The 24,069-nt window shown below is 38.3% G+C and overlaps 1 protein-coding gene across 1 annotated transcript; it reads right to left on the bottom strand.

Annotated features, from left to right (window-relative positions):
- Positions 1 to 4,476: 4,476 nt before the first annotated feature.
- CXXC4 (CXXC finger protein 4) lies at positions 4,477 to 22,316 on the bottom strand (the record flags this gene model as incomplete). Its single annotated transcript, XM_080915402.1, has 2 exons — positions 4,477 to 4,557; positions 21,264 to 22,316. The coding sequence occupies 2 exons, from the start codon at positions 22,314 to 22,316 to the stop codon at positions 4,513 to 4,515; spliced, it is 1,098 nt and encodes a 365-aa protein (XP_080771528.1). The 3' UTR covers positions 4,477 to 4,512.
- Between the last annotated feature and the right edge of the window lie 1,753 nt (positions 22,317 to 24,069).

Below are 24,069 nucleotides of genomic sequence, written 5' to 3'. Positions count from 1 at the left end.
AGGTGAGATAGCAGCTCGGCACACAGGCATTAACAGCATGGTGGACTATGGCATTTCATGACAAGAAAAACTAACAATGCATATGTCAAGTCAAAAGAAAGAGAGTGGCTGGAGACACCATTCTATGTGTCACATTTCTTCATGTCTGTCCTCAAGAATCATCTCTAAAGATTTTCACTCATAGCACAAAGAAGTCTTCAGTGTTTTCTATGGACAAGAGGGGGTAAAGTTCAGGATCATTGTTTTTCTTCAACTTAGAATGTCTTCTAAAATTTTCAGAAACATATATCCTAAGTATCATATTTTTATTCTTTATATAAGTTATATAGGGAGATGATAGATGAATAGATGACAGATAGAGAGATAGAGCAATAGATAAAATGAATAAATGAAAGGAAATATGATAGTATATTTTATGAAAGATAAAAAAGCTTTACATCATAAACAATATTATTTTCAGAACTGTGTTTATTAATTTAAATCCCACAAATAAAATTTTGTCATGGAAAAATGGAGATATTTTGAATACTAAAGTTCTTTATTTAACAACACAGAAATTTCACAAAAACAACTTTACTGGGCAAATTGAAGTGATTTTTAATTTTTTTTACAGTTTTGTACATGCCCCATAAGTGATTTTTCTTTAATAAATACACTGTTTTCCAAAACTGCTTTTTAAAATAACTGCACAAGCTTACATACACCTTTACACAAATATCTATTAGAAAATGTAACCAATAACTGCACAGTTCAGAACGGGAGGACACTGGGAACGGAGTACATGTGGTGGCCCATGTCCTGAATTATCTATTTGTCAATTGTGGAACGGAATCCCTCCGAACACAGTAGCTGTGTTCTACTCTCTAGGAATACAAATCTCAGTGTGAAATGCCAAATTTAATAAAAACAAAATCTGAAACATTTAGCTGTTACATGAGAACCAACTGTTTGATATCGCTTTGAATCTCACCATGATCAAAGACCCACTACAGCTTTCTGCTCAACATATTTGACCCTGAATCATGTATTCATTTAACTGCGTCTCTCTTTTCATTCTTTGATTACTGATACTATCAGCTTCAAGGCTTTATATATGCGTTAGCACTAATTGAACATCATCCATGCCAGGGATTCTGATAAAGGATGGAACGTCCCATTCCTTTCATGATTACTTAATATTAATTTATAACAAGCCCATTGTCTCTCTCTCTCCCTCCTTAGTCTGAAATTGAAGGTTTGGGGTTAAGCAACCAGGAGACATTTATGTATCCATCCATTAGGGGAAGATGCTTAGTTCTTGTGTAACCTGGATGGTTTCAGCACTATACTTTGAGAGTGTGCCTCTGTTTGTACGAGGACAAGAGGAGTCCAACAAAAGGTCACTTTAGTCTGAAGGTCAATAAAGAGAGGTCTGCATTATGGCATTCTTCTGGAATGCTAAGGAATAGCTAAAGGGAGCATTTCCTAAATATACTCTATGCCAATGGCCCACATATTTTCCTGTATTCTCCTCAAATGCTGCCAGGGATGATGTCTGCTGAAGACTGGACTCTGGTTTATGTGGGCTTCCCCAGCAGCTCTAGCAGCCCCTTGTATGTAACTTTTAAGTTGTATCTATACAACCTACCATCTGATTGCTAAATTCTAAATTTTCTTGATATAGAAAATAAGACACACAGTGAGCAGCTGTTAAAACTTACGTTTCATTTATATTTTGGAATAAAGAGAAATGCACACACATACCTTCACTGCCCTAGGCTACAAATTGTTGGTACATAGATACTTGAGAAAGAAAACTAGAGGTAATCTAGAAGGGTAATTTCTTCACCATCACCAGTGAGAACTCTATCTGTACCCTACATTTTGTAAATTGGGTTTAAGGGGAAATATAAGAAGTTTGTGGCATAAAAGCAATCAGCATCAATAATGAAAAGGTAAGAAAATATTAAAGAAAAAAGGCCACACTGTTCATCATGGTAACAAAGATTCTTTTCATTAAAATAAATGAATTGCTATATGAAACAACAAGTTTACAACACACAGATTCATTGTCTTATAACAGAAACCATGAAACAAACAAACAAACAAAAAATACATCAAGACATGCAATACCACCTTGAGTTTTTGACTTTCCATACATTGCTACGGGGTCCTTATTGTGTGCCTAATACAGTCTGAAAGAAAGTTTGATTCATTTATAATCTTTTTTTCTTTTTTTACAAAAGCAAGGGAAGTATCCCATTCAAGTGCGAAAATAAATTTTCACATACTCAGTTCACTAACAAATTGTCCAAAATAAGAATAAAGTAAGATAAAAATTGGAGAGAGAGAGAGACAGAGAAAGAGAGAGAGACAGAGAGAGAGAGAGACAGAGAGACAGAGACAGAGACAGAGACAGAGAGAGACAGAGAGACAGAGACAGAGAGAGAAACAGTGGGACAATAAAGCAATACAGAACTCATATACCTCTCATTGGTCTTACAGCAGAAACAGAAATTATAGTTCCAAACACTCTAAGGAATACACATAGAAAAGAAAGCTATCTCAAAAGTAATATGCCGCACATTTTACCTTTTGATGATTCCATCCCTCTCTTTAAGCATAGGCGGATGTAATACATAATGCATTTTCCTCGAAAAGACTGCGTCAAAACACTGCAGACAGCACTGCTGTGCAAGCTAGGCACATTCATCCCGCCGGGACCCTACACTGCATCATACAAACCTACTATGCGCTCCTCCAGGAGACCAATGATGGCATACTTGACCTGCCTGTAGAAAAAAATGGTCATCCCTCTTCCCACTCAAATCTAAAAAAGATTTTAAGACTATTCCCCTGCCAGCCTGTGAAGCCCTTTAGACTCTAAAGTCCTTGAGGACTTATCGCTCTCTCCCTTTGTTTTCCTTCTGACTCATCTTGCTTACCTGTCTGACAGGCATAAAGAACGGAAGATTAAAGAACGGAAGATGTGATTTAACATGGCAACTTTGTTATTCTATGTGTCTTTTCTAAACTATGTTTTACTCCCCAAACTGATTCTTTTAGGCTAGTTTTTAAAACAAATCAATGAAAGTGTTTATCTTATTGGGGTAGGTGTCCTTTGAAAAGCATGACTGGTCTAGGAAAACCAAACCCTATAGGGTAAAGTAGCCTGGTTCTATAAAGCATCCTGGGGGTGGGGGGATGGGCTGTTTTTATGAAATTCTTCACAAGGCGGCCTTGCTTCATGAAAAGAAAGCTTCCAGTGCTAAGAAAGGGAATGGAGCAGTGGGTGTTCTATTGAGAGACTGGGGAAGAATACTGGTCCAACTGAGAGACTAAGGAAAGGAAGATAAAGAAACAAGCCCCAGTTTTAATGAATGTGTCTAATTATTTTGAACTTGAAAATAAGTCCAGCCATGCCTTAAAATAGGCTTCAATGTGTTTGAGTATTATTTCAAACCTACCCATTCAGTGCCATATACGTTTTGAATACTCTTCTGTTTTTGTTTTTTGTTTTTTTTTTTTTTTAACCCTTCCCCAAAGTAAACCTGCATATGGATAGGGGAAAAAAAGTAGAATCAGGCATGAATTTCTCTTTCCATGATCCGATACTGTTAGCCTAGAAAACACCTTTTTAATTAAAAGAAAATGATACAACGGATTCCGCATTTTCCAACTAATCAGCGTACTCCCTTACAGTGCAACCCAAACAAGTCAACTACACTAAATATTTGGGGGTATACCCTCTGTACAGCTCGCTTGTAAGCAATGCAAGTGCATAACCACTACTCTAATATAGTGCTCAAAAGATTCATTGAAACCTTCCTAGTAGCTCGCCTTATATCAACACAATTGAAGGTAATTGCTGGATGCAGCGTTATCTTTTCTTCTCGTAAAACCAGCCAACAAGTCTCTACAGAAAGATGCATGAAAACCACCGGTGTTGTTTCTGCTTCTAAAAACAACTGGCAAAAAATATTTAAAGCTAAAATTTATTGCTCCAGATTTTTAACTTGCAGAACCATATTGTTGTGTACAAACTGTTAATCTCCATAGATGCTCAGACATGATTGTCTCCTTGTGTCTAAACACACAAAATACAAGCTGCTATCTGTACAGTTTACAGTACCAAGACACATATATTTGAAAATGAAGTATAGATATGTACTATGCAAAGATACATGATTTTACAGTCGGGGATTACCCAAACTTATTTTTTTTACAGCCACTTTCAAAATAGACAACAACTTCACTAGTATAGCTAAATACATCAAAGGAAGAATCAGTGTATCGAAAGTAAGTAAACTGGCCAATTCCCCAGGCTTCCCTGTTATTTTTATGTCTTTTTTTGTTGTTCTTGTTTTCTTTTCCTCTTGTTTTATTTTTTTATTTTCTTGAAGAAATCCCTATACATAAAATGAAAATAATTTCTGGATAATTTCTTCAATGGTGGACTAAGCGGTTTCTTAAAACAAGACATTACTTTGCCCTTCATTTTCAAATGCCTTGAAAATAAGACAGACTACAGCTTTAAAAGAACCATCGGAATGCTTCAGCGCTGGGAACAGGCGTTCTCTATAAAAACAAAAACAGAAAGAGCAAGAAAACAGGTTAAGCTTTCTTTCTTTGTCAATATAAAACTAGATTTTGCTCCCTTACACCTGAATAGTAGTTTGAGTCAACCATACAGAGCTTAAGGACATATACAGCAACATGTACTAAATGAGGAAATGCTCAATCTTAAAATATAAAAATTATAATATTCATGTTAATACTAACTGATGGACGCTAACGACTGAAACACATTATATAAGTAAAACATGTGAAATATGTCCTCAGATATGTGTAGCAATCGAATGTTCAAGGTATTAGCCAATGGAAAAAGCAATTGGTACTGGTAGGTAAATTCTGTGACTGCCTCATAGAAAACCCACATCACTTCAACTTGACCATCTTTGTGTTTAAACATAGATGGCATAATCACATCATGACATAGGTAATAGATCTTTCATGATTCTCATTTATTTATCTTTTAAATTGTAAAAGATCATGACCAGCTATGTGTGCTATCTTCAATGCCATACACATAGGTCTTTTATGAAGTCAAAGTGACTAAGACTGAATCCTTATGTCCATTACACTAACAAGCATGTCACCTGACAGGAACCTGAAGTTTTATATACAAAGTTTCAGTGCATACATACATACATATGCAACCTATGTAATGCTAATGTCAGAGCTGATTAAAGCATTTTATGATATGCCAAATTAATGTTGCCAACCAGCCAGCCACTTGTGTGTGTGTGTTTGTGTGCATGTGTATATATATACTCTTAATGTATATATATATATATATATATATATATATATAGTAAGACTTACTAATATGTTCTATGTTAATACATATTTCTTAAGAGAATGTCCATAGCACTTGAATTTTCTATTAGAATGCACATGAAGAATTATGCTACAAATTATATTACAAAATGCTCTAGTGATTGAAATTAGCTTTGATTTACTTTCTCATACATAAGTGATTTGGTCGCCATTCTCATTTCATAATAATGTTGATTGAAAATTAAATCCTGTATAAACCTACTACATTATCTAAAGTCAGACTTTCAGCTTCTTCCTTTTGAGAATGCTGTTCCCATGCTCTTGTGTGTGTGCATTACTTTATTTCAAGTGCCTTTCTTTGACCTGGACATGGACCTTAAGCCTATATCATCTTCATTGCTTAAAAAAGAAAATTTAAGTGAATAAAATAACTGTTTGGAAGGTAGGTTTAATTTGCAAACAATTATTTTTAAAAACTGCCCTCAAAAACACCCATAAATTTCAAATATTAAGACAAACTAATTTACTAAAAGTTCTATGATTCAATTTTACATGCATATGTAAAGCATTAAACTGTACCTTCACAAAGCACAAAGAGTCTCTCATTCTCAAGATAATAAGCACCTGTTTTGCTCGGTTTTGACCCCTTACTGATGAGATTCAGCTGTGTTCTTTCCAGCTCACTGTCCATACTGCACATCCATCACTTTCTTTTGTTTGTGAAAAAAATCCTTAACAACTCTCTAAATTTAACTTTTGAATATTAAATGTAATAATTATGGTTCTAGTTACATTTGCTTAGTCATTACTGAAAGATCTAAAGCAACAAGAAACAAACATGTTTTAATACTCATATTTACAAACAGGCACTCATGTGGCACACATATACACACATGAACATACACACATACACATATACATGTATGTGCACACACATGAATGAATACACACACATGAATGCCATGATCACACACACACACACACACACACACACACACACACACACACACAAAAACAGGAAATGAAAACTGAAATGTTCTACCAGATGCTACCTTGCTTTCTGATGCCAACTAAGAATAAATTCCATATAAGTAAGTTTATTTATATAAATGTAGTCATTTTTAGCCAGATACATTAGATCCAAGTATATCCATGTAATTATATATCCACACTCAGATTCACATATGAAAAATAAACATGTGCATATATATATATTCATACATATGCACATTTATATGTATATGTATGACAAAGATGCCAACTTACTCTCAGATGCCAACTGGAAACAAGTTTATAAATATATACTTATGCAGTCATGTATCTTGATAAACAGATATGTTTATGAAGGTAAACAGAAAAAATTCAGAGTACGTTTCTTAAATGAGATGAACTCCTTATGCCTTTTGAATCTATTTTCTAACTTTCTTTTTCCTGATCCCCGTTCTGAGGTTCCATGTTATCTGCAGTATTTAGTGAAAGCGATGTTTTTAAATGCTACCTAGAATCAAAGGTGGCTGATATAAGGAAAAGATGGTTCTTTCTCTATGTTTGCTAACGCTAAGAATCCATCACACAGGAGTCATGAGGGAAGCAAGGCCGAGGTTTCTATAGTGATGTGCCCTGACATAAAATAGCATCCCAACGAAGCTGCCTTGTAATACAATGAACACTGTGCTGAGGTCAGAAAGTATCCCCAGAAAGGGGAACAGAGAAGGTAATCAGAGAAGGATGACTTTTCTTTGCATTAAGATCTTTGAAGTAAAACTTTAAAAATAAATGAAGAAAGGTTAGTTAAGAAATCACCTAAGCCACATAAGAATAATTAGAAAAGCCAGCAATAACCAGTACAGATTATCAAATATTTTCCAGAAACTTACACTTTCCCTCTCAATTTCATTTAAGGACTAAAAAGAGAGCAACAATTCTTTAGCGTCCTAGAGGCTACGCAAAACTAATGTTCTACCCAATTTTCATTAGGCTTGCCAGAAATTCACTTGAGGGTAAGGCTGGCTTATTTGCAACCAAGAAGCTAACCAAGAAGTAACTGTTTCTATAGAAGTACTGGGATTAAATCACAGGTTTCTGATTAATCTGTATAAATGCGGGCACACATCTGACTTTGTCCACTAAGGAGGACCACTGTAAACTGTTTGGAGGCTCAGCACACATCCATGCAGGGTATTAGATACCCTCAGCAGATACCACCAAGTTAGATAAATTCCGAGACCCAGCTGGGAAATCGCACTCTTGATAAGATTACAGTGACTTCCTCGATCAGAGTGATCCTTACAGAGGATAGTTATCCTGAGTGACAGAAAGACCAGATTCTCTTGGAAGAAAACGGGATGGGTGGTAATGAAGAATATTGGGGTGATTGTGTTATTTGAGGCAGCCCGGCTCCCATGAGGCCTGTGGAGAAATCTGTAGGTCCCAGCCACACCCCACTGTCCCTCTTCCTGACACTGCTATCAAGTGTGCTGAAAAAAAATAATCAAATCTTTGGACAGAGGCCAGATAGAAAATGACCTTTGTCCTTGAAAGAATGGTATGTGTTTATCCCGTGTTTCAAAGGAAGAATGTTCTTCAAGGACAGAATGGCATTTCACATTTACCCAAAAACTTACAGTAAATATTGTCTCTGGCAAAACGGATTACAGTATCAGTTTTTCCTAACTTAATAAGGAACAGCAAACAAAACAGCCTCAAGAAAGGCAGAAGCCCCAAGCTCGGCTCTGAGAATCCACAAAGGTTTCTCATTTTTGGCACCCATCAAGTGAACGCTACTACATTGGTATCTTTGGGTCAAACACTCATCCACACATTGTTAGAAGCATGTGAAGCTTAAAGGAATTTTGCCTCCTGAAAGCAGGAAGTGGAGCACCTAAAACTGGACAAATGAGGGTGTGGAGAGTGGTCATTTAGATCAATGGATACATTAGAGAAATGTGAGTGTGCCAATATTTACCACAGTAAAACATTTTTAATGATGTTACACCTGAGGTTCTAAAGACTAAATTAGAGATAAACTTAGGCACTGAAATGCCAAAAACTAATCGAATGCATAAAATTCTACATTGAGATAGCAAAGGGGGGCCTTAGAGTTTTCCACTGAGAATAATACTTTGCTAACATTTGTCTGCATTGTTTCCTAAAACAAAAATTTCCATAATCTACCCAGGGCCTTCAAATTTTTACTGTGGATCTAACACAATGATTTCAAAGAGTTAGAATTTGAGAATAACAGTATTCATACTTTGATTAAAAAATACTCTTCCATGTTCCTGTTGACAATTAAGGGAACATGCATCATCAAATCAGTCTCTGATTTTCATACAATGATGGAGAAAGAATGATTTCCAACCAAAATCCATGCTGTTTCAGATTGTGTAGAGCCAATGAAGCATCCTTGGAAACTTTCTGGGATGTCGCTTTCTTGTGACAGGCACTAAATAGACTCAGGGATGCCTTAGGCCTTGAGTTTTGAAATCCTTGCTATATTTAACCCTACATATTGGTCACTACAATTTAAAGGCTTTAATGAATCTCTGAGAACCTGTGATGAAAATTACCATAAATAAATAAGACACAAGGCAACAAACTCTCACTGTTGTCTATTAGCATTTGACTGTGGCTTTTTATAGTTTTAAGAAAACCTCTCAATTTTAGAATTTTATTCTTTGAGTAAAGAAAATCAAAAGGATTCCTGATAATGAAAAATTTTTCTGATATGATTTATAAAATAATTGTAAGATACCATTAAATTTGTTGTTTCTTCCTAGTGAATTTCATAATCTACTTGTAGATCAGTGAAACATTATATTGCATTCATGATACCATGGATTTCGCATGCACAATATCATGCAATATACCTTAAAATATGTTTATCCATAGAAATCTTTAAACAGTTAATTAAGGTTTAGAGTGATATCCAGCAAAGGGAAGCAGATTTTGCTTAGTTTTTTTTTTAACACTTTGTTTTTAAATGTTATACTGTCAAAAGCATAATCTACTATTACAGCCACTAGATAGTATAGGTAGAGCGTAGTCAGGGTATGAGAAAATAATTCCCTGATTATGACCATACATTTAAGACCAATGATTAATGTGATACTTGGGAATGTACTGTTAATAAATAAAAATAACCTTACAGTAAGAAATAACTCCTATAAAATATATAAATAGGAGTATGATTTTACTCTCACATTTTCTTTATGTATTGTTTGGTATTTTTAAGTAGGGTCTCACTGTGTTTCAGTCTGGTCTTAAACTCAAGACCCTCCTTCCTCAGCAGGCAGAGTGCTGGGATTATGGATGTATGTCACTTTTCCTAGCTCTCTAGTTTTAAAATACACCAAATACACCTCACTTTCTTCTTCAGGCTTGTCAATACATCTGTGGTGTATATATATATATATATATATATATATATATACATATATATATATATATGTATGTATGTGTATGTGTGTGTACTGCAATGCATAACCTATCACATGCATTTCTTTCATAATTAATTTCTTTAGCTTTAGGAATCTTATTTTGATCAATATTTATACATAAGTAAAAATAAGTATAATAATACACTGACTGGTAATATCAAATATCTAAAGGAGAACACGTACTAAATTTAGAACCAGTGATTGGAAGGTGCATTCCCCCTTCCTGGCTTCCAAATTGACATTAGACATTATCAACTGACACTGGGATTCCCCTGATAGGTGGTGAAGGGCTACTCCAAGCATTTTTCAGGGTCTCTTCTCTGTTCGCAGTGGCTTCTATTACTCTCTCCACCTTGGGAAATATGACTCTTCCTTCACCTTCCTACCTGCTCCTCTGCACCACCCTCACTGCCATCACCAAGATAGTAAGACTTAGAAGGCAGGCCTAGCTAACTGTAAATGGAGGAAGTACACCACAAAGGAATTAAGTACAAGTGGGGGTGGAGCTAATTAGGGAAACAAGTGTGAGACTTGGAGAGAGATGGAGTCAGAGGGAAGAAAACACGTGGACACCATGAACCAAAAGGACATGTATGTACTATCTAATGCAAACAACTTCTTTAGACATGACTCTTGATATATGCTACATACAGTGACTACAACAGAGCAATGGATAAGCTTATTGTGACATACATGACTATTTTAGTGATTCAAAGGTTCTTGGACAAAAAAAAAAAAATGTCACTCTGATACAACACCAACAAGCTATAGAGAAATAGGTAATTTTTTTTCAGTGACCTTCAGTTTTCAAGAGTATTTTTTAAAAAAAATGATTCCAGATGATCAATTTAATTTTATGTGTAAGCAGGGGTATAAGAGTGACGATGAGATTGAAATGTAAAATTTACTGGCCATGGTGGTGTGGCACTTGTGACCTCAGCACCTCAGAAGTGCAGCTGAAAGGAGCAAGGTAATCTCAACCTAAAGTGAGACAACCTGGGCTACATAAAACTACGTAAAACTACATAAAAGTATGTAAAACTGAGGTTAATAAAAATCTAAGCTACACTGTTAATTATTTAAACATACAGAATGTTATTTATACATCTGTAACCTTGTATTAGAGTATAGGTGCACATAATTATATCGGGCTTTAGGATGTAAGTACATTTCTGCTCTCTTTCTCTCTCTAACTCTAGACATTTAATAATTCAATCTCTCCCTTATGCTAATTCCATCCCGTTTCACCCTGATGATCGTCTACTAATTCCTGTATGCAATATTGCCTCTAGGTGAAAACAGCTATTAAAAATCGTGAAGTTGTTTAATAATTTTGAAATGTAGGATAAACTTTAGTTAAAACCATGAATTTCTATCAAGTCCACAACTCTTTTACTGAAAAGAGGAGATATTTGCATAACTGAGAAATTGTAGGTTACTTACAGTACGTCTCAAAGCTAGAGTTTGGTATCCTTTAATTTATTAAAACAAAACCCAATAGTTACAATTATAATCCACAGCCGGTCTTACTTATTGTAGTTCTCATGTCTATAGATGTGGAAACTGTAGAAATAATTTTTTTGATATTACATAAAGGTGTAAGTCAGGTAATGTTTGATCAAGGTCACTGACTTGCAAGTTGTTCAACATCTCCTCTGGTAACACTAAGCCACTGACAGAGACTCAGCCCAGAACCCGCTGAGAGCTTTATGCTCCTAAACTGATCAGAGGAATTTAGAGAACGTTATTCTAAGTAATTCCACTAACCAGATATAATCAGCAACACACTTGGCTTGGTTAGAACCCTGCTCTGAGGAACGGCACAAGGCCTTGCAGGTGTACCTCCCAACATTCTCTCCTTTCTCTTGGTCCGCCCCCCGCCTCTCTGCTTTCAATTTAGAATCACAAGTGACGTCTTTGTCTTCCTTAGTAATTTTAATTTTTTTTTTAAATGTAAAAACAATTGATTTAATTAGACTTGTTTTTTACATGTGCCCTCAATCACTGAGAGTTTATTTGGGTTCATCTACACTAAGACAATACACATATGAAGGATTCCACTAAGGACATCAGAGGATCACCACATCCTACAATACTCCAGGCTATAGGTTCAGATTCATTCTCGGGAAATGTTCCTAGATTTTTCTACATATCTGTGCAAACACCGCCTCTTAAAAAATTATTATTAAAAAGAAATTAAATTATTAAAAAGAAATCCTATTGTTTTAGTCATGGGTAGTGCTTATAATATGTAGTAAGTAATAATCTTTTCACCATTCTCCTTTCTACATGCTCAATTCTGAAATTTTCAAGAAGCTTTTCTTATAACCACCTGAAAGTTATGCTCAAGCTTTGAATACTTATTTGTTCATAGTAAATGCCTTTGTTATCTAAACACGATCATTAGTTAATCTTGAGAATTCATCTTTTCACCTTGGCCTTCCTGTGTTTCTAACTGAGTAGCTGAATTTCATCCTTAAAGAGAAAATTGAAACAGGAAAAGAAGGGAAAGGGTAAGAAGGGAGGGGGGAAGGCTGGAGAGAATTCAGCAAAGGCAAGGAAAAGCTAAGCTCAGCTCAGCTCCTGGGAACTAATTTTTCCATTGTGGTGAGTGAAGAAAAAGAAGTCTGAGTGGTTCTGGTGGGCCTGATCCAAGATCCATCTGGGATATCTTCTCGTAGACTGTAGAGCAGTAGCAATTGCTGTTCATTCCTGATTAGAGCAGACTCAAGAGTGACTAGAGCTCAATGCTGTCTCAGTGTGCAGCATCCTGTAGCCTGCATATGCCTGTAGCCTCTTCCCTCTGTTCTTCCTGTGTTTCTTCTAATATTCCCCTTTCCTTACTCAGAGCCTACAACATATAGCTCAAAGTTCAGCAAAAATAATCTTAACATGACGGTAAGCACCACACACAGCAGTTGTACTGTCCTCATGTCCTTCTGTCCCTTATACAGCATGGAGGACAGAACTGAGGTGAGTAGTGTCCATGAGTGAGCAACTGCTTCTTGAGTTGTCTAAACTTTCAACTCTTCCATTTGTGGTTATTTCATTTCTTAGATGGCAACTGAACATAAGAAAAAGTAACTAAGAAGCTTGGATAAAGGACTAAGACCTGGAGTTAGGGAACCAGAAGGGTGCTGAGAGAGGGCAGCTGGAGAGAAAGACATGCTTAACTAGATGTATATCCACCTGTCTGCTGAAGTTGCATGCAAGCATTACAAAGTAGCAGCTCCTGCCTAAAGATGTGTCAGGCTAAAGGTAGTTTACCAAGTGTTTTACCACACTCTTTCCAGTTCTAGGACTGTGCAACAAAGGCCTATCTTAGAATTCAAGCATGCTGTTTATAGAACATGTAAATTTTACTTCTCGTCTGACCACAAAATGTTCAAATATAATTTCCTTCGCCACTAAAGACGTGTCTAATTCTGTTATTGCTTATTATGTTATAACAATTTCCAAACAACTCCACATTTGACACACCTACCTAATACAGTTGAAACCATCACTTAGGAGCACTACTGGCCTGTGGTACATCCATGTATTTTCTGCTGTTCTAACTTTATTCCACTTTCTTGTGTCTGAAGAAGCCAACACACTGAATTCATGGATCTCTGATATCCTAGCCTCGTACAAGTCTAACAAGCTGTCATCCATGGCCTGAAAAACTCAGCATCAGTCTCAACTGAACTCCACGTCACTCAAATCTATATTTGTGTGGAGGGAAACCCCGGAGAGAAACCCAGAGAGACACCACAGTCAAAAGGATCCCCAGCTCCACATAATGCAGCCTTGCAGTAAATAGAAAACATATTTCTGTGGGTATGGTGATGAGGCAGCATTCTCTATTTTGTGTTCTGCGAACTACAAGTAAATTGCAGATTCAAGATTTAATAAAAGTTTTACAACTGACCTTTCACCGATCTATACCTCATATGTGATCCTTTGCCTTATATGGATTCCAGCAAAATCATCACGTTGTCTACAGAAACATTTCCACAGCATTGTCATTTCCCAGCACAATAATCTTTGGACCACTGATGTACCCTCACTAATTACTACCAGTTCCACACCATTTCATTTTAGCCATCTTCTTCCTTTAAAGAAAGTTATCTCATCACCTTCTACTTTAGGAAGTTTTAGAGAAAATAGGTCTTTTCCGGAATTTGCCAGATTTGCTGAAACCCACAGAACTGCCCATCATCTCTCTTCCTGCTCTACAGGCACCTGCCATGGTCTCTCCTCCTCAGACTTGATCTCTATCCCTCAGATGGGTCCATCAATCATCCAGCTCTGGTCTGCTGTGTTGAGCAAGGAAAAGCACTTTCAGCACTTCTCTCTCTGTTCCACACTTTCGAAAACTTTTTAGACTGCCCTCTAAGATATAAATGAAATGTAGATAAGACTCCAACAGGGTCTTGTTTTCTGCTAATCCTGCAAGTGTTTTAGATGTTCTGTGGAATTATGCTACCAAGTGTTTCAAGGGCATACGTCAAAATAACATCAGCTGGGGCCCAGACCTCCCCATTGAGAACCCACTCAACACTAGGCTGAAAATTGACGCTCTCACTCTCAAGCCAAATGCCTTGAGTTAGATCTTGAACATTTAACCAGTCCCTTCCCCTTGTCCTGTTTTCCCCTCTGCGAACTTTCAAACTTCTAGAAGGATGAAGGGACCTACGTTCCGTCTTGACAAATGTCCTTTACGTAGTGTTTAGATCCTAGTTGTTTGTTTGTTTTAAGTAAAAAAAAAAAAAAACTTCTCTGGTTAGAATTCCACTTCTTTAAGGGACTTTTTCCTTAAAATCAACTTACCTGCCTCACATCCATACTAAACGAATGCCTGTATCTACCACCTAAGTAATGTTTACTAAATTATTTCAGTTTTCCAACATTAAATGTTTTCTCTAACTGGTAATTATAGAATGTATTTAATCCTTTCCTTACACTGACTGTCTTGGCCTAAATCACATAGAGAAGAACTTTCTCAATTAAGTTGTCTAATGTCTTAAGCATTGCTTAAGACAAGAGCTGCACTTTCATAAATTCTCTATGTGACAACGTGGCCCCATTTTTAAACTAAAACATAAAGAAGAAAGAAAGGAAAGAAGAAAGGAAGGGAGAAAAGGAGGAAGGAAGGAAGAAAGAAAGAAAGGCCAGGAAACTAGTATTATATTTCCTGAATATGCTTTATATCTGGTTTTGCACAAAATAAATACAAAATGAATATGACTTACATGAAAAAGTAACTGTTTTGCCATTAGTAAGAAAATGCATTAAAACAGCTGTGATAAATACTATGAAAAATGGGGAGGAAAACCAGGAAGCTTGATTTCATGTATCGATTCATGTATTCTCAAGCTCCTAAAAGAGACTAAGACACAGACTGTAAATTTCACAAAGGGAAAAACAACTCCTTGTAATGCTTTAACTTAGAGCTAACAAGCCTGCTAGGAACCCTCCAACCCCCACAGAGCTAAGTACCAGACATTATTAAATATCTGTCTCCTGTGAAGTATGATGCAGCATAATTCAATAGAAAACAGAAAACACACTGCTGAATGGAGCGAGGGTTTTCAGTTACCCAGCAGAATAATTCAGTTTCTGGAGGGGTGTCTCTGCAAAGGATAGAATAAGATAGGACTTGGATAATATCACTTCTGCACACACACACCCCTGCCCCCAGGTATCATGGAACTCCCAAGGACACCAGAACAACGCCAAATAAGTATAAGGTAGACATAAACACTGAAGCAGAGCTGAAGGAACAAAATTATACACACACATACCCACATCACTTACAGCCTATACAAAATGGATTCCTGAAAACAAGTTTTTACAAAAACTATGTTAACAGACTGCTCTGACTCTTCCATCCAACCCATCTAATATCCTTCCCAGTGACTGAAAACCACACTTCCAATCAACGCCCTGTACAACGTGTTCTGAGTTCACTTCTGCTTTCATGAATTAACTTACTAATAGGAAAAAACTTAACATTTTAATGCATCTTAACATCAACTTTACCTAGATATTGCTGTGTGGCTTAATCAAGAAGTTTTTAGTATTTTGTATAAAGAAATTGAAACACGCCAGGCTTATGCGAAATGTACTGAATAAGACACTATATTATTAAAGTTTTTCAATGCAAAATTGAAGTGAATTGTTTTCTTGTAAAGGGAAACTATTCAGATTACCTGGCCAATTCTGATTGAGTAATAAATCTTAAGAGAACCTGCAATTTCTTAAAAACACATTTGAGCCTAGTCCTAGGAAATATTAAAATAAGTAAATTTTTAACTTCATATCTAAAATGAACATCCCAACAAGAATTCAGGGCTCACAGCAGTTACTGTCTCCAGTTTCCAATATAGTTGACAATGTTGTACTTGAAGAAAAGATGTTGGTCTTCTCTATCTTCTGTGCAGACCTTTTAAACCCAGTCTTACAGATCACTTTGTCAAATGGTTATACATCAATCTGTAAGCCTGAGTCTGTGAAACCCTGACATTCCATCCAAAAGAAAAAATCGATGGTACACAGAAAAGTAATTCAGTAATCAAATCATTAAAACTTTTCAAGGCAAGAAACTTTGACGACCTTTATTGCTAAATAAGTATTCCCTTCTCCAAATACCTCTATCTGATTAAGCTGAAGCCTAAAGTTCAATATTATTTATTTTTTCTCATTGTCTTTCTGAATGTTTGCTTGTCTTCTGTTTGATGGTGTCTAAGTTTCAAAAAAAATACTCTATATGTTGTATAGTCTATAGATTTGTTTTCAATTTTATTTCACTACTTCTAATCACCATGTGGAACACTGCTTAGGTTTTTTTTCCCATGCTGTTTAGACAGATGAGAATATCAGTTTCATTTAGGAAGCAAAAAATATATCTTACTTTCATAAGCAACTGTATTTTTAACTAACAGATAAAGTTGTATAGATCTATTATGTACAACTTGTGCTCTGGTGTACATGAAAACATTAACTCCTTTGGACTGAATTTAGTGATGGGCAGAGCAGCTCACTGGGTAGTTCAGTGTCTTCAGGATGAAACTGCCTTATATCTATGACCTAAAGTGAACTTTTCTGAGCTCTTCTTCTTCTCCTTTATAGACTCTGGGTCTTGTTACATTCTAATATAACAAAAAGTATCAGTTTACTGGCTACATTTTAATATAACAAAAAGTATCAGTTTATTTGCAGCTCATTGAAAAAAAATAACCTCCTAGGAAGGGAGTATGTGAGTAGTCCCCCAGGGACTTGATGTGCTGCGGGTTGAGATTGACTTAGAGGGGGAGCTTCCTCTTCTAAAAAGAGAATGGAAAAGTGGAATGGGGGGGTCTTGTATGAGGGGATTCTGGGAGGAGAGGAAGTGCTCATGTTAGGTTGTAAAGTGAATAAATAAAATTAAAAATATTTCCTATGAGTATGTTTTAATTGTTTAAACAGAAGACTCACTTTGAAACTACAACAGGAAATGACAAGCTGAAAAAGTTTGAACTTAAAATATGCAAGATTTATTATATTTTATCTATGTATATATACTTTTTAAAACAACCTACTACACATCAAGACCATATGAGGTGTCCAGTTATTTACTAATTTTATACAGCTATGAACTGGATAGTGACACATGTACTTTAGATATGGGCTACAAATGAATTTTCTTAGCAGGCAGACATCATTCTGCACAAATTACAGACACAGTGCTTTGTCCAGAATTTCACAACTGCCTTTGGTTGGGGTCCTTAGAACTTAAAATTCATAAGTAGTATTTCTCACCACTTCTAAAACACATTTCTAAACCAACTTATCTTGTTTTACTTGATAATATCAGAGTGTTTTTCATCAAATCCTTGAGAATCTCATGCTAGCTTCTAGAAACATTATTGGGGGCTGGTACAGAGACACACTTCCTATTTTTTTAAGTGAGAGAAAAGAGAAAGAAAAACATAACCACCCTTTTTACTGTTTTGGGTTTTTTTTCTTTTTTTCTTTTTCAGCTTTCCCATCTCTTCTCTATAAAGTTGTGGCAGGAAAGAGAGCAGCATTGGGGGCAGGGAAGCCTCCCAGAGGCAGAGCTTCACTAATGTAATTCCATAAATCAACTAATGGGAGAGAAACCAGATCTGTGTGGTCTCTAATGCTGTCCCACAGAGATCAATCATGTCACCTGAACAATGTTCAGGAACTAAGAGGCTGGGCTTGCCCGTGGGACTTTGATCCCTTGAGTTACATTAGGTTGTGATATATTGAAATGTGAAATCTTTGTATCAGGAAAAAATAATGGTTGTGTATGTAAGTATTTACCTAATATCATAATAATCTCCTACATGCTCATATCTTAAATATATCTACGAACTAGATGTTAATTAAGGACATACATTCTTAAAGTAAGTTTTGTCTGGCCCTAAGGAAAACAACACTTTTGTCTCAACTGCTTTTAACAATTAGTGGCTATTGGTTAATATAGTAGCTGATGAAGAAGCAGTGATCTATGCACATATACACAGCACACAGAACATAGAGCACGCATTATTCTGTGGGTATTGCCATACTGAATGTCTACAAGCAGTAGTTTTTATGAACATAAGTTGCTCTGAAACTGGGACTAAGCAGGGAAAGGTCACTTTTGAAGCAAGGCTAGGGAAGGGTGCTTAAGAGAATATGGGCAAAATCCCAGCACCTCCATGCAAATCTTTTTTAATCTTGGTTTACACAGCCTATGAGCAATCTGACGATGCCTCTGGTCTCTGAGATAAGAACAGGTCAAAGGGAAAGAGGGCACATAAGTTTGGAATGCTAAGGAAGAAGATGAGTTGTTAGCAGTGTGTAGATATAAACTACATATGTGTCTAAAAGTTAAAGCTAGAAGTATTAGCTACTAAGTTTGTGACTGAAATCCAACTTCTGGACCTCAGACAAAAGTCCAACCACTGAGAAACATCTCCTGAGATAAGAATGGACCAAATTAGAGATTGGAAACCAGATCAGCAGGGGAACTTTTCAGCTTTGGTTCAATCATTTAAGATCTGCTAACCTATACATTAGTTTCCTACAAGTGTAACTTGAGGTTCTGTGTGGGTTTGAGGTAATCATACTGCAATCACTTTATTCAAGACCCGGATAGACACTCAGACAATTTAGGAAACATTTTTTTCTTTTATCCTGCCCAGTAGTATTTCATAAATTATTATGATGGCCCTGATCTGTAACCTATGCCCTCGTAGGTGGAAAGAACCCTCACAAAGGAAAACACCTGCAGTGCAACACAGGCATTCTTTCATCCACTCCCAACCTTCTGCGGAGCCACAAAGTTCTGTGTATGCTAATTTTTCAAAGACAGAAATGGTACTATGATGTTTGGAGTTATGAACAAAAACTTTGAAAATTTTGTGGAAAATCACTCAAAGAAAGACAGAGGAGAAATACATGAAGCCAGTTCAAATGACCACGCAAGCCTGGAAACATGGTTGAAAGCCCATCAGAACTCATAGCAGACTCCTCTAGAGTGATTACTGACTAAATAGATTCCATTCCATTCCCTACAATGGTGTGCAGATGGACCAATGACTACAGCTAAAGCTGAGGCATAACAATCCCAACCCTATACTATAGACAATGCCAAAACTGTAACTCTACAGATTACTTTTCAAGGAGAAAATAGAAGCCATACTGTTCTATTTCTCAGACATTCAAAGGAAGCTGCCACATCATAAACTACATCTTAATTTCCCATGGTCTTCCAGACTTAAAGAAGTCATAGTAAATTGAAGCATAACAGAGAATTCAAAAGTTAATTTTTTGCTATCTGAGGAAATACATAAACCTACACTGTAGCTGCTGGTATCTTTGCTTGACCAGAGTTGGCCACAGGAAGAACCATGAAGTGCCCTGTGATATAAGTTCTCAAGAAGACCCGGTTTCTTTAGAAGGAGGAATACATGCAATGTTGTGATGTAGCTGCAGTTCATGTGCTTCTAACTTTGGAGATCCCAGTCCCTTGGCCTTGGTTTGAACCAAGATGATCCATCTTCTTCACAGTCAAAACAGAAGCAAGATCTTTAACTTTTATGTTTACTCTTTAAAACTCCAATTCTCAGTGATTCAAAGAAGGCATCCCTAGGCCATGCTCCTGATTTTTAAAAGAATGGGGAAGTAAGTGCTCCTCAGGATGAATTGTGACAATCACTCACAACATACAGTCTAGTCCACAGAACTAAAACTAAACCCATTACCCTGTTTCACATATACATACGCAGCTAACCAGCTAACCTTTTCTCTAGATTTCATCATAGACTGTGATTGCCTGTTCATACTTCCTTTCTGAATGTCACCCAAACAATATACCTGTAATTTTGCATTTTTTCCTCCAGTGTTTTGATTAGGCTATCATATAAAATGTTCACCACATATGTCAATCTTAATTGAAAAATGCAATTAAAAGCCTAGTGTTTCTATTACCTTAGTGAAGAATGTCTGTTTTAAAGACCTAGAGGAAAAGTAAAGTATCATTTACCATATATGGCACCAACCAAAACCTTCCTATATTTAGAGTAATTTTACAAGCACAAATGGGTTACTTTGTCAGATGCTGAACCTAGGGGAAATGTAAAATCTAAAACAACAACCAAAACAACTGAGTTATCCTGGAGCTACATAAATTATTTTAAAAATGAGCTCCCCATTAGCCACACTAGTAAATAATTATCATTTTACTCAAAGTCACATCTCAAAAATGGCTGGTGACTAGCAGCTCTTTATACTATCTCTGCTGGCTCAAGAAATGATCAGGAAGGCAAAAAATAAAAAATAAGACAGGACACAGAAACATTTTGTTAGGCTCAGGAGAAAATTATTCCAGAGGAGAAAAAATGTTCCTTTGAATCCAGTCATTTCAGCACACACACATACACAGACACACACACACACAGAGACACACACACACAAAGATGGTATATACACACATGTATGCATATATTGTAAGTTGTGTACCACATGTGTAGCATTATGTCTGGGCCTATAGTAAGTCTATATATATATATATATATATATATATATATATACATACATATATATATACACACATAAATATACACATACACACACACATATGATAAATACGTTCAATATTTTGGGCTGAGCTTATTGTTTAGAGGATTTCCTGATGGGACAGTTTAAAACAGCAAGGGAAAATATTAAGCATTTTCAGATGCAAAACTTCGGATTCTTAGACCAATTGCTTTTTTTTCCCCAGAGATTAAAAAAGGGGGGTGGGGAGGACTCTCTAGCTGAAGGGCGGTTCCGAGTGAAGTGCAGCTGAGAGGGTGGTATAGAGGCCATGTCCCCTGCAAACCACCTATGTCAGTATGTTTCAACCTGCAAGAAGCTTCAGAATAGGGGATGCTGCGTCTTGAATCCAGACAAGAAACCCTGTGGGGGAGAGGGAAGGGGAGTGAGGAGGGAGGGGGCAAGACTGGGAAACAAGAAATCATCTCCTCTGACCTCTAGCGAAGTGCCAGGTTTTTTCTTTAGCTCTTCACATTTTCTAAATTTGCAGATCTGGTGTCCCGTTTTGCGGTTCCTGCAACTGCTGCAGACGCCACAGTTGATGAGCCTCTTGCAGGGCACGCAGACCCCACACCTTTTCCTCTTCTTCTTGGCCGGGTTGGCTCCGCCAGCTCCCCCCGAAGAGGACGAGGAGGAGGAGGAATGATTCTGCGGGCAGTCTGCCAGATTGGCAATTTGAAACGCACTGTCTGTGACGGCTGCTGAGGCTGCTGCGGGGGAGTGAAGGGCTGTCATGACGATGACCCCTGGAGGTAATGAGATGCCCCCTAAAGCCGGGATAGCGGAAAAAGTCCCCACCCGCTCGGGGAGATTCATTATCTCTGCTTCAGCAGCGCCGCATTTGAGCTTGTTCATGCATTCCCCCGCCAAAGGTCTGCAGTGTTCGGGGGATAAGGTGGAGAGGAAATTAGTATTTGCCATTTGCAACGACGGCTCTGGCGGACAGCCAGCCTTCCCCAGCCGCTGGGAGTCGTTCCGGTGGTGCATGCTGGTCCTGCCGCCGCCGCCGCCGCCTCCTCCGCCGCTGCCACCGCCGCCGCCGCCACCGCCACCGCCGGCGGCGGGGAGGATCGCCGAGGAGGAGGCGGAGGAGGAGGCGGCGGCCGAGGAGGATTTCCTGCCGGCCCCGCCGCCCCCGCCCCCGCCCCCACCGCCTCCGCCGCCGCCCCCGCTGCCCCAGAGCATCGCGGTGGCGGCGGCGGTGGCCGCGTTGTCGCAGTTCCACGGGGACATGCCGATGCGCGCAGCGGCCGCGGCGGCGGCGGCGCTGCTGGGGAAGATGGGGGTGGTGATGCGCGCGATCTTGGCTGCCTGCGGGAAGGCGCCCCCGTTGGTCTTGTAGAAGGAGGTGGCAAAGGAGCGGTAGCGCTCCATCTCAGTGTTGTAATCCACAAGGCTGTTCAGGGCCCCCTCGGGCAGGTGGCTTTCCTTGGGCAAGCCCGGGGCCTCCGGGCTCGGCCCGGGCTCCACGCAGACATTGGTGTTCATGGTGCAGGGGGGGAAGAAGGGGTGCAGGGTGGAAGTGGGGACCGCCTGGTCCGACACCTGGGTGGGAAAGGGGGAGAGGTGGGGGGGAGGGAAGCGGGTGATGGTGGGGTCGGGGTATGGGCCGGGCTGTGCAGGAAAGTGGGATCCGGGTGGGGAGAGCAAGGTGAGGGCTGATCTAGTCCTCTCTGGGGCGCATGTCCACAGTCGGTGAATTCTCAGGCAGCGTCTTCCTTGGCATTATCCTCCAACTGTTACAACTAAAATAAAGAAAGTCATTCCAACGAGCTGCACGAGGAGAAAAATTAAAAATAAATAAACAGCCGCCCTCGTTACCCCACCGCAGACACCACAGAAAGCTCCCACGTTCTCCAGTCCGGTCGTTTGCATAACAATCATCAAGACGTGACCCCCTCGTCCCCCCCAACACTCCCAAGCCCTGCTCCCTCCCTCCCGGCAGCACACACTACACAGCTCCTCCCCCCCTATTCTTGTAACCCTCCTGAGGGAAAAAAATGTATTAATAGCTAGAGTACCCAGGGAAAGAGGAAAGACGGGGGTGACAAATGCCGAGGGAAAAGGGCAATTGGAGTGCTAAAGACATGCAAATCAGGGGTGGGAGGGCGATACTACCTATAAGCAGAGGGCATTTAAACATTATGAAATGTGTGAACAAGTGCTGCCTGGGCATGCAAATGCTGTAGAGTAGAAACAGCAATGGCCCTATGAGGAAAACGAACCGGAAATTAGCAAATGAAGTACTGAGAAAGTCTACAATACATCCGAGCATAAACTGTAAGCAAACACAATACAACTGAGAGCTACAAGACTGCCCACATACAATCTGAAGCAAAGAGGCGTGGGGGTGGGGGGAGACTACCAGCTGCCACAGTGTCCTTCTGTGTCTGCTGTCATTAGTTTGAATCCCAGCACAGCTGGCTCTGTTAGGGTCTTAATTCAATGGACCAAGGACAGGTCTCGATTGTACAAGCCATTTGGAGGCAGGGGCAAGAAGGTGGTGCAGTTCCTGTTTTTAAAAGGGAGGAGAAGATGGAATGGGTAGGTAGATATAAATATATAGAAAGATCCCAAATACAAGCAATGTCACAGCTCAGAACTAAGTGTCCCTGCTCCTATGAGAACACTCCCAATCATTTCTAATGGAGATTGCTGCATCTTCCCAAGCAAAGAGGAAACCAAGGGACTTTTTAAAAAATTATTCACCAGCACTGATTTTTGCATAAAGAGAAGGGAGATTCCTTCAGGTGTAGTTTATCCAAAGAACCATTAAGATGATTTTTTTCCTTTTGCTATTTTTTTAAGTAGAAAGTTTAATGCTAACTGGGCATTTGCATTTCTCTCTCTCTGCTTACAGGCCCCCAGTAAGCTTTAGGAAGAGGGGTTTTGTTGCTTATTAAGGGTGAGAGGTACATCACAGCCCTTTAAGAATCAAAGCAAAGATGTAAAATGTATATTCACCTTACAAAAACAGTTTCTTTGTTTCCCTATTTTTTGCCAGAGTATCTTTCTCTGGCATCTTCTGAAACCTAGAGATTGGTGTGGAAGGTGGAGTTCAGGGAATTAAAACTGTGGGCCTAGTAGTCTCTTCCTCAAAATCTCAGAGTTCCAAATGAGTATCAATTATAGTCATTATGCTTATAATTAGGTTAATGAACCATTATGTCCAAACTCCAAGTTCGAAAACTTCAAAGTCTACTGATGAGGCACCTTTAAAAAATGGGTTTATGTAAACAAA

This window comes from Micromys minutus, assembly GCF_963924665.1.
Source record: "Micromys minutus genome assembly, chromosome: 4".
NCBI classification, from domain to species: domain Eukaryota; kingdom Metazoa; phylum Chordata; class Mammalia; order Rodentia; family Muridae; genus Micromys; species Micromys minutus.
This window is presented reverse-complemented; position numbering and strand designations above follow the sequence as displayed.